General features: G+C 34.6%; 1 protein-coding gene across 5 annotated transcripts in view; it reads right to left on the bottom strand.

Annotated features, from left to right (window-relative positions):
- The window catches only part of CNTN5 (contactin 5), a 917150-nt gene that overhangs the window by 583649 nt on the left and 321200 nt on the right, over nt 1-12301 (bottom strand). For 4 of the 5 annotated variants that reach the window (XM_084894670.1, XM_084894671.1, XM_084894674.1 and 1 more), the window contains one exon: nt 582-705. In XM_084894670.1, coding sequence (XP_084750796.1) covers nt 582-636 — 55 coding nt within the window. In that variant the 5' untranslated portion in view covers nt 637-705. Of the gene's footprint in view, nt 1-581; nt 706-4713; nt 4780-12301 lie in introns of those variants that run through there. The other variant, XM_084894673.1, reaches the window with a different exon arrangement.

Raw genomic sequence — 12301 nt, forward strand, 5'->3', positions numbered from 1 at the left:
AATTTAAACAAAAAGCCTCTGGCATATTAATTCTTAGCTTTACGATAGTATCACTCCCCAAAAACCATAAACTACTTTTGCAGAATAAAATTTCTCACATTAGATATAAAATATAGAAAAATAAAATTGATCAAAACAAAGTTAGAGAAGCCAAGACTATGAAAAAATAAATTGTGTTAGAGATGCCCATAAATGATTGTGTGTGTGTGTGTAATAAAGCCAGCATGATTCTGCTTTTATATGGTGAAATTTAGCATGATAATTAAATTTCTTTATAATTACTGTTACAAATTAAAAATATACATATTACCAAATATTCTGGAGGCTAACAATGATTTATATTATAAGTGAAAATCAATGACATGAGGTGGCTATTCATCTTATTAACATGTATATAGCATTTTTCTAAGTATCTTATTAAAGAGTTGTATATGACTCTTTGCAACCTAACAAAAGTTTAAAGGCTGTTTTCCTTTTGTTGAAAGTATGAATACTAATATATTTAAAAGAACACCTGAAGACATGTAATAAAGTCTTTTATATATATGTTCATTATCTGATACAGAAAGCAGGATTTTTACCTGAAAGACACCCAGCGACTGACAGAAAGAGGATTAGTTTCCAAGAGGAAGCCATGTTCTTCACTAGAATCTCCTGTGATGCAGTGTGTTAAGCAGCTCTAACGTTTCTTCATTAAAGAATGCCCTGTTGAGATAGATAACAATCTTCAAAAACGCAGAAAGTAAACAAAAAGTAGAATGCAACCCGATTTAAAAATCTCATAATAAAATGGTAAATAGCTCTCAGAGTTAAGGTCAGATTAATATATATATATATTTGGATATTGACAACAATAATACAATTTCTATTACAATTAATTTAAGGTGTAGCACAAAGAACTTGAGAGAAGTGATAAAATTTCCCTATCACATTTATTTATATTGAATACTTGCTTGCACATAATAAAAACATCAGGCTCTAATGGAGATGATCCCCCTCCCAGGGAATGTATAAGAGCTATATTTATTACATTAGACAAATTATTGGACTAGAAAAATATGGTAGAGAAACCAGTTACATTAATATATCTTCCTCTAATCTAGAACATAACTAATGATCAATTAGCCAAGTGACTTTACACACGTGTCTGTAGCTCATCTCAGCCTCCATAGGGAATTTTTCTCACTTAATTATTAATGTCAACTGCCATTGTTTATAACTCCTGTGATGATCTATACGGTGCTATAGTTCCCTCCTTTGGTGAGCTATTTCTCTCAGCATCTTTTCCTAACATCAGGGAAATAAGGATTTCCATGAATATTTACATTTTTTGTCCAATGCCATTTTTATAACAATGATTACTATAGCACATTCATAACCGTTGGTTCCATTATGTGTTCTGAAAGATGCAATAAACATTAAAAATGTAAAATTCTAGCATGAAGCTTCCTGCAAGAACTTGACAGATGTCAGTTAGAGATTTCTATAGTAAACAAGTAGCAATTTGTGAGTTTTCAGGTGTCAGTGCAGTCCTTCTAGGCCGGAAGCGATTAAATTGAGAAACAACTGTAGAGTATATTCATGACTTTTAAATGACATATTGCTTCTTGGCAATTGGTTTCTCTTATAGACTCAGCAGTTATATCTATCTTTTAGAAAACATCTTAAAAATATAGATAAACATTCCCACTCCCTGCTAAGTTATAATTTAATACAGTTATACCCAAAGAGGGAAATATCATATTAGTCTTTTACCTTAATAATGTTAATACCATTAATTCCATTTTATTTATACTTTTAAATCTAAGCCTTGGTGAGCTATTTTAATTACATGGCTAGGGACTGCAATGGAGAAGAAAAGTAATGAGCTACTAGCCACCCCTTCAACAGCTCTATTTATTATTTTTTTTCTAAGTAAATCATCAATAAATACAATTTGAAGAAAAAAAGTAACGTATCACTAATATTTTTACAGTTTAAAACATTTTTATTTTTATTAATTGCCTTTTTTTCCAGAAATGAAAATAAAAGCAGCACTTACACAATTAGAGACTTAAAGTTTTGCTAAAACTATGAATATGATTCATGAGAACTGCATATTTAAATTGGTGAATTTTCACCCCACAACGTGAGTTCTGAGGAGCCACTTCCATTTTGCTTAACTGGTTCTGATGAGCTTCTGCTCAGCCCATGTTCCTCAAACTGATATTTCCTTCCCTATTTACAATTCCCTCTATGGTCTTAAATATATGCTTACATACACACACACACACACACACACACACACACACACACAGGTACCCACATTCACAGAAGTTAATCATAGGAGAGGGACACATGGATTGGTTGCCTCCCTGACAGAGGCCAGGGATCAAACCTGCAACCCAGGTACCTGCCTTTGACCAGAAGTTGAACACCCAGCCCTTCAGTCCATGGAAGTTCTCACCACTGAAACAAACGACCCGGGGCAGGATGTATATCATAACTGAGACTAAGAGCTGTACATTTAACTGTTGTTATTCATGGAGAAATTGAAAGCTATAAATTCTAATTTGGAAACTATTAATCCAATACAGCAAAAAACCCTCCCATTTTAAAAAGACCTTATTTCAGTGCTTAGACTATTTATCCATTTATCCTTCATGATACTCAAAGAAAAATATAGAAAATGACATCATATTATTTTGCATTTTTCCCCTGATTATTACAAATATTTACAAGTAAAGTAAAATAAGCAGATCATTGCTTTAGTATTAAGCCATAGATTATAAACAACACATGCGTTGTGCAGTTGATTGCATAGACACGTATTTAAAAATATCACATCTTTACTGGAGTCTGAAATAAGATTACTAAACTTATGCTATATAAATAAATCAAGGGACAGCATGTTGCCACCTGAATATAAATTAGTTATTTTTTTTCCTGAAAGATGCATATAGAAAACTGCTTCTTTGTTAATGATGTGTGTATGTGAGTGTGTGAAGATATTAAGAGAGAGAGAAAAAAAGTTCTATTATTGCCTGCTGATCTCTCTCCATTTCTGTAGAAACAATTTCTAACTGCTATGTGATAACCACTTGTAGGCTATCACATAGCAGTTAGAATTATATTTTAATAACATAAATCAGCTACATTATTTCCCTGTTTCAGTGGTTTATTTTATTAAATAAAATCCAAATTCTTATGTGGTCTACAAGGCCATTTTTAATCTTTCCTAACTTTCTGATTTCATCTTCTAGCATTCTGTACTCTAGAGCCATCGCAATGATTTTCTTGTTGCTCATCAAATATGTCATGCATTCACCATCTCACTGTTTCCTTTGCCTGGCTCCTTGATAAACAGTTTTTACCCTACTGCATAGCTTGGAATCTTTGAAGATGGCTCCTCAATTCTTCTTGAACATTCTCCTTAAAACGGCAAGCCACCCCAACCATTTGTCAGCCTTGCCACTGGATTTTACTGCATTTTCCCTGCTTTATTCCTCTTAGCAATTATCTGTATTACTGGTAATATCCATAAAAGCAAGGCTATCTTCTTCACCTTTGTAGACACAGCATTCAGAACATACCTTGCCTGTTTCCACTTCATATTTATCTTTTTGAGTAATAATTATTAAATAAACTGGAGCCTCTTATAAGCAATTTATTTGGCAAGAGATAACACAATAAAGGCAAATCACTATTCCTTAAATTTTCCATAATAGTAATAGCTACCATCTATGTAATTCTATGTGCCAGGCAATGTGTTATGCACTTTACTAACACAACCTCTGTTAAGTAATTTGACATCTCTTTTTTTTAAAATATGTAGTATATATATTTTTTATTGATTTCAGAGAGGAAGGGAGAAGGAATGAGAGATAGAAACATCAGTGATGAGAAAGAATCATTGATTGGCTGCCTCCTACATGCCCCCCCACCCGCCCCCTGGGGATCGAGCCAGCAACCTGGGCATGTGACCCTGACTGGAATCAAACCCGAGACAGGCTGCCACTCTATCCACTGAGCAAAACAAGCTAGGGCTTAACATCTCTTATTTATGAAGATAATTGGCCAAGATTACATAACTAGGAAAAGCCAGAACAGATGTAAAAGTAACATAGACCTTTCAGTGACATCATCTTTACAAAGGAACTTGGTGGCAATGTCTACAAAGTCTCTGGAAGCTCTCATCTGCCACCGTCAGGGCTGGTATTGAGTTAATAAAAATCAGTTAAAAATCATGTACTCATAACTTAAATGTTGTGACTAAACTAATATGATATAATGCTACAGTATTGGGCCAATCTTATATAAGAATGATATATATTTTTATGTGATAGTATTCTGAAGGAAAATTTATTTTTTATTTATTTTAACATCATGAGTCTTTTAAAAATATATATCCTGCCTGTAACGCATCATATACAATTTTTATTTTCATTAAAGTGGTGCAGAAACATGTGAAGTGGTCTGATGACAGCATTCTTGAAGTTTTCTGTTATTATTATACAGTTTCTCGCACACATATAATAACATTTCTTAAGTCATTCATTTTATTGAATTTGTTCAAAACTATTAGCTTTGGGGGTTTTTCATACAGAAAATACTTTCATTTTTGGTGCACTTATAAGTCATTTCTCTGCATAATATTTATTTGAATTACTTAATAACATCAACATGTACACCCTCCATGAACAGAAGGAGGAGATAATAAAGAATGTCAATTACCTGAGAAATAAGAACAGTGGGTGTGGCCAGTAAGGCTCAGTAGTTGAGCTTTGACCTATGAACCTGTTTGTGGGTTCGATCCCCAGTAGGGGGCGTGCAGGAGACAGCCAATCAATGATTTTTTTCTCATCATTGATGTTTCCATTTCTTTCTACCTCTCCTTTCCTCTCTGAAATCAATAAAAAACATATTATTATTATTTTTTTATAAAGAACAGTGGAAGTTGAGTAAAGGTGTTTCTACTTTGATTAGTATGTGACAGAGCTATAATAAGAGGGATTTGGAATTAAGTTTGGTTGAAAAGAATTAAATGATCAAATATCTCTTTTTCTCTGTACCTTATTCTCTGTCTCAACTTTTTGCTAAGATTGGGACTAGTGGCATTTTTTTCCTGGAATAAGAGTCCTTTCCAGGCTGAGCAAGGCCAGGGTGATGCTCACAGAAAAGTAATATTGAAAAAAGCCTTTGTGAGAAATTGTGTTCTAAATGTCCTTGAAGTTTTCTTCCCCAATGCACCTGGACAAAATATGGATAATAAAACACAACAGAAGATCTAGCAGAGAAACAAAAGAATGTATGTTGGTTTTGTCATGCTGACTATCATACATCCCTTGAGGACCATGCAGCTCTGTCAGGAGGTGGATGAACAGAATTCTCACTTTCAAACATAACCAGAGTGCATTATGATATTGTGAATCACAACAAAATGAATTATATTTTGTGTCCTTGACAACGTACTCTGGGCTGTAGACGGAAATCTGAACTCATAATGTTTAGACATTTTGGAAATACTAGTATTTTTTAATATGATTTTTGACAGTGTAATTAAGCATACTTCTGGTCTATCTTTCTCATCTTTTTAAAACTAGGAACATTTTTTTTTTTTACCTTAACAGAATTTTCCCTGAAAGAAAGTGTACATATAGCAAAGATTTAAGAAGGAGAACCACTAGGCTTTTGAGACTTTAAGTCAACTTTGTACTTTTATTTAAAACACAAGTTTATTTAATATTACATAGTGCATTAAATCAGGGGAAAAAGACACTGACTCTAGGAATATGGTGTCAGAAATATTCCATAATTCCTGTCACGTGGTGATATAGGAGAAGGGTGAGGACAGAATGGTGGCTCACTGGGCCTGATGCCAGCTCCATGTAAATGCAGATAGGACTTGTGAGGACTGGTGAGCACCATCCATGGCCAGGTGACAGCATATGTCCCCTTCTGCTAATATTGGAAAGAGGTGCCATGACAAATTTGAGTTCTTAAAATATTACAAATTATATTGTAAAACATCTTTAAATACCTCAATAAACTGATGTGAAAGGAATAAAACTTGCTAAAGATAAAAAATAGATAAAAGCAGCAAGCTGAGACATGAAGCTAACTTTCACTGTTAGGCACATACTAAATTCCAGTCATCTTTAGGTCAGTGTTTATAGCTTGTCTGAATGTGTGGGGCCAAAAAGAAAGACTAGGGTCACATAAGGTAAAAATAAAAATTAAAAAAATTCTATACAAGGGTGCCCAAATGTAAGTCTACCACTGTGAGTCTGCAAAACACAGGGTTTATGCTTGTATTATTATTTCTTAATTATTATATTATTCATTTTTATTATAATTATAGGACTACTTTTGCCCACCTCTGTATATCTAGTATGCCAAAGGGCTTCAAAACTCATAGTTAGAATAAGCTAGAAATACCTCTCCACAGAAATACACTACCCAGAGAATAATAAAATAAAAATTTCAGTCCTACACCATAAGAATGGATGGGAAGGAAAAATAAAATCTCATAATTAAAAATTCACAGTCAATATTCATAAAATATAAAGAAAAAATATCATTATGAGTGAATCAATAGAAACAGTAAAAGTCAGAATCAAATGCTGCAAATATCAGACATTTGACTTTTCAGACACAGATGCTCAAACAAATGCATGTGGTCTGCTATTAAACAAAAAGGAATTAGCTGAAAAATAAGAAACAGAGATGGAGAAATTTATACCTAGTAAAATAAAGTGAAATAAAGATAAAAGAATAAAGGGTAGAGTTAGAATGTCTTATTTATCTAGTCAGATTTCCAGAAAAAAGAAGAGACTAGGATAAAATGATATGTGAAGAGATAATTGTTAAATTTTCCCAGGACTCATTAAATTGAACAATTTTAAGATTCAGGGAGGCCTGAAACACACACACACACACACACACACAAGAGTGAACACCTCAGCAAACCATTGAAAATGGTGCATACTAAAGATAAAAAAAACAGCAGAGAGAAAAAAAGAGGTATTAATTAGAAAAGTAGGAAAATCAGGATCTCTGTTGACCGAATAAAAGCAGTGATGGCATCCAAAAAAGTTTGGAGTAATGTACTGAGAAGAAATGACTGTCAATCTATAATTCTAAACCCAGTCAAAATTAAAGGTCACCAGCTAACTAAAGCTCTCCCCACACAATCAACAACTGAGAGGTCAATTAGGTTTTAATAAAACTGGGGTAAAACTGAGTTTGTTGATAGTAAATCTTTGAAAAATAATACATGATAGTCATCAGATAGAAGAAAAAAATAATTGCACTGAGAAGTTCTGAAATGAGTAAAAGGAACATAACAGAAGCTAACTCTTATGGTTTCAATATGCCTGGAAGTGTTCTCAGTGCTTTACCTTAGAAGACTCTATGAGACAAATCTATTTACTCTCATTTTAAAAGTGATAAATCTGAGATAGAGGTTAAGTAAATTTTCTAAGATTGCACAGCTCTTTGGTAATGAAGAGAAGAAATTACACATTTAAAAGTCTCTTACACAGAATTTAGCACATACACAACTTCTTATGTCATGTGAAACAGAAACCTAAATTGCTTAGTATCACATTAGAAGGCCTCCACAGTTTGACACCATCCATGCGTCTTGTCCCATCTTCCACTAGTGGCTAGTCCATCTCAAACATTTGGGAGGCCAGCTAATTAAAATAATTTTTCATTTCCAAACCCAATTAGGGTTGTATATCTGCCAGAAATACTCACACACCCCTTACCATAAAATTCCCTATTTCAAAATATCTAGTTGTGGAAAGGATAAAATGAATTATTAAGCTGCTTAACTAAGGGCAATAAAGATGTCTTTGCATATTGTGATTTGAATAAGATTTTAGAGTCATGGTCTGTAGCAAGTGAGATGGACCCACATTTAGACTGATATTTAATCCTTTTTTAATTTATTTAAATAGAGGAACAAGGATCTTTCGAAGACAGTTAAAATAACAATACTTGTGCTCAATTAATTTTGGTTGAATTTGGTTTTAAGGATTTACTTAAAACTTAACCCTTCTGTCCTCAGAAATCAGGCATTTTGAATAATTATCTTTGTCTAGCAGTAAATACCAGAGGGCTAAATTGTATATAAACTATGTTTTATTATAGGCGCATAGCTAAAGTGGGAATTGTAGATAAATCCAAGGCAATGTTTGAAACTGCTAATAGCAATCCCCTTAAGAATCACACACATCTTTGTTCATTTCCATATTAAAACAGTTTGCCTGAAAGTTATATATTCTCTAAAGACACAGAAAATAGGGCTGTTAAATGACAAAGAAAGAAAAAAAAATCAAACAAATAAACACAAACTTGGGAACATGCCCCATATAAATTCAATACTGCTATAAAATATAAGGCAGCTCCCTAGTGGAGTGTTACTAGCAATATGACAAGAATCTGTAAGTGTCCTCTTCTATGTTGTTGACAAAGAATTTATAAAGAAATCTCAAAGAATGAAAATGAAAGGCTACAGGAATACGCACTGCATCTTTTTATACTTCGGACTTTAATACTAATGACAATTATTGATTTCTGTCACACAGTAACTGCCGAGGAACAATGTGACCAGGTCAATAGGGACTAGTAAGGAAAATGAAGAAGACACCAAATTCCAGGCAAAGCGAAAGCCCTGATAAGCTGCCTCTGTCTGCACAGGCCTTTCCTGGTGCTCGGCAGTGTTACCTGATTTCATTAACTCCTTGAAGCCTCACAAATAAAAAGTCTAAAATCCCCAGCGGAGCATATGTTTCCTCACATTGTTTCCCTTAATTCAGTTAAAGAGCTTAGAACATTCTTAGCTTTCTAGTTCACAGAGTTGAAAATATAATAGGTAAATGATATAAGACAAGATGTTTTTCACTCAATTATACTCCTAGCCAATAAATAATTCAAGAGAGAAATTTTTAAGTGCTTAGAACCTATGAGATTCAGAGCCCACCTAGGTGAGTACTCTGACAGGGACCCCAAGGGCCCAGTATAATTTCAGTTTCAGGAAAATGAATAAAATCGGCTTATCATAATAGGACAACTAAGAGAATTGGAAAGCGTAAAACCATGTCATGTTATAGTACCTTTTTTCATAACATTAAGTTACTAAGGCTTAGTTAACATTTAAGACATTTGCAGCTACTCTAAGCTATTCTACAACCTTGAACTGTATTAAATCTAAATATTTTTGAATTCCCAGAAAAATACCATTGCGTATTGTTTGAAGCAGGCATCCTTCAGTTGATTTTTGTGTAAGTAAAGTCAAGAAATTGGGGAAGGGAAAATAGAGCAGATTGTTTTATTTCATAATCTAAAGTAAGTAGTAGCAGATTTATAGATTACAAATGATTTTCTAAACTATATTTGAAATAATTATAGATTCACAGGGAGGCAGTAGTTGAAAAAAAGTAAAGGAAGGGCTTATGTGACTTTGTGATTGTCAAACATGTATTGCCTTTCTTTATTTTGGATCTTGAAAACTCAGCACAGATTTAATCAGCCTTAGTTCTTAGGCATTTTGCCCAATATAGATGCTTCCTACTATATAGACATCTTCTCTCTAATTTGTTTTCTTTATCATCCAACCAAAGCAAGCCACTTAATTCAAGGGCAAAGCATGAGGAGATGGAGAATGCTTATGGAACTGGCTCACTTTTTTTTTTTTTTTTATGAATTGAAAGAAAAAAAAAAAAGAGCACAACATATCTGTAATCAAGACAAATTCTCCAGCTCTGAATATACTGTGTATAATTGCTTAGACATTTTTACAAAGGAAAAACATACCTAAACTTTAAAATATAATACAAAAATGAGATTACTGAATCAATTTTCTAAATTAATAAGCTTAATTAATGATGAGAACAGCAGGGCTTTCAGTGAGATAAATGATAGAAATGCATGGTACAAACTCTACAGTGTTATACATATTTCCTATAAGAATTTAGAAAGTTTTTAATACTTTTCATCAGTTACTATAGTATGGGAGGCATTTGTGATATTATGGAAAGAAGTAAGATTTTGAAAGAACAGACAAGAGTTGTAGATCTGCTAGTTATGTGATATTGTTTAAAACTTATAAACACCCTGACACTTAGCTTCCTCACATATAAATGAAAGATGTCACAAGCAGTCTTGCAATAATTTACATCTTAACTAGCAACATAAAACTGTTTCACTTCGCCATGAACTATAGCATTATGATAAAATATAATTTAAAACTTATCAGTTTAGAATATATGATCATTTCGACTAGACCTGGTATGAAGCTCGAGCTCTGTAGGAATAAAACTAGCAGATATCCTAATGCTCTTTTACTCTGGGCACTGGGTAAGTTCTAAGACATTTTTCACATCTAATGTGGCATTATATTAGACTACCTCATAAGGTTGCTGACAGAATTCAATACAAGTATGGATATGACAATGTGCTGGAAGTAAAGCACATATATTCTGAAAGTTGGGGTGAAAGGGAACCTACGGAAGTGACTCCTCCCTGAGGTTCACACCACATGCTGACACCCATCAGTGAAGTGTGCTGCTGGGCCCGATGGCCTGGTCTGTGTGGTCTTCCCCATGGCCTCTAAGACACCCCAAAGGTATTCCCTCGTGCTCACCTGGGTTTGCCTGCTCTGTGGAGGAGACTAGCTGAATAGCTTACTACTGCAAGTGAAAGAGGTCCCTCCCTCAGCAATACAAAGATCTGGCCGCATTAACGTTCTCTCTGTGAATTACGGTTGCAATCATACATTTCTGAAGTGAAATCAGCTTTATTCTGAAACATTTAGAACAAGAGTGATTGTTCTCAGAAACCAGGCGTACAAGGAGGTAGGGGAGCGGTTCACTTCAGGATGCGGCTGCAAACAAGCCAAAGAGCTGCTGCCGGAGGTGTGAAGAGGCCCTTGCTGATCCTCAGCAGTTAAGGTGGTTAAACGCTGTTATGTTTGTTCTCAGCCACGTTCCCCTTGAATGACTCCAATACATTCCTAAAGCTGCCACGCTGAGTGATGTTAATAGGGCTACAAATTGGCTGGCATTATAGGATCGTGTCTATTATTTTTAGGAGCATATTTAATTGTACGTGCTTGTTTAAAGTTTCTAATTAAGACTGGAAGTAAAGATGATGTTTTTGTATTTAAGCCTGCCTCTTTAGACTTAACCCCCTCATAATTAGCACTGATATACAGGTAGTTCAGAGAGATATAACACTAACCCAGTCAAGTGGATTGAAAATCCTATTATTAGGCCTATTGTTAATCAGACCTTTGTAAGCAGGAAAACATATGAATACATAAATGTCTACACGTGGAATATGTGCTGCTCCAGTTTCTCTCACAAATTTCCTCACGTTATAGACTAAATGTCAGGGATATCAGGACATCAGTGGTGGCATGATCCCAAAGGGAACAGTTTAGCACATCCGTTGTGTTTAATATCACAGTGAACTCCGCACCTTTTAAATACTGTCCCAAGAGTTTACTACAGATTCAAAGGGAAGGAGACATATAGTCACACATTACCAGGGCAGACGAGTGTGACAATCCACCAAATAATGATCTCTAACTGTTTTAACTCAGGATTAGGCAGCCACCAATTAGAGAGCCACGCTCTCAGAACCTCCGAGGAGCCGTTCCACACTTCACATTTTCAGTGGCAAATTACATTTGACATTTAATTTAAAACCCAAGACACCATAACATGAAATTTTCTAGGCCATTAATGATAAAGCATGGAGGTATCCTCCCACTTCCTTGTTGCCCGAGCCTACCTCTGGAATTTCCCAGAAGGCTGTGTCATTCCCGTAGCATCATCCCCACGGGGTGATGTATTCTCAACACACCCATGTATAATCTAAATACTGGGCACGGTTCTTAGCGGTTTACCAGTAGTTTCACGCCTCTTGTAGCTGCTCATCAATAGAAAACCAGGAAAACACCAGCCCTATGGGCAATACACTGTTAATGGAATGTGTCTGGTGTAGTGGTGTTGGTAGAGGTAGGAGTGATGTTTAAAGAGATGAAAAGGCATAGGCAGACTACACAAACAATAATGCTTGGTCACAGGAACACCCTGCTTGGTTTATAACAGCGATCTTTTCTATCCAGTGATTGCCTGGTGGGCTTTAAATTCCTTCTTCAGTAAACCGTTATTTCTGGTGGAATTTGAAAAGTGGACATTTGTGAGTTCAAAGTCTACAGAACCATCTACTAGTTGTGAATCCTTTTGGATTTTATTTAACATCTTTAAGACCATGTATTTTCTTGTGTGAATAAGGATGCATAGAACTC

This window comes from Pipistrellus hanaki (assembly GCF_964339955.1).
Source record: "Pipistrellus hanaki genome assembly, chromosome: 9".
Lineage (NCBI taxonomy): Eukaryota > Metazoa > Chordata > Mammalia > Chiroptera > Vespertilionidae > Pipistrellus > Pipistrellus hanaki.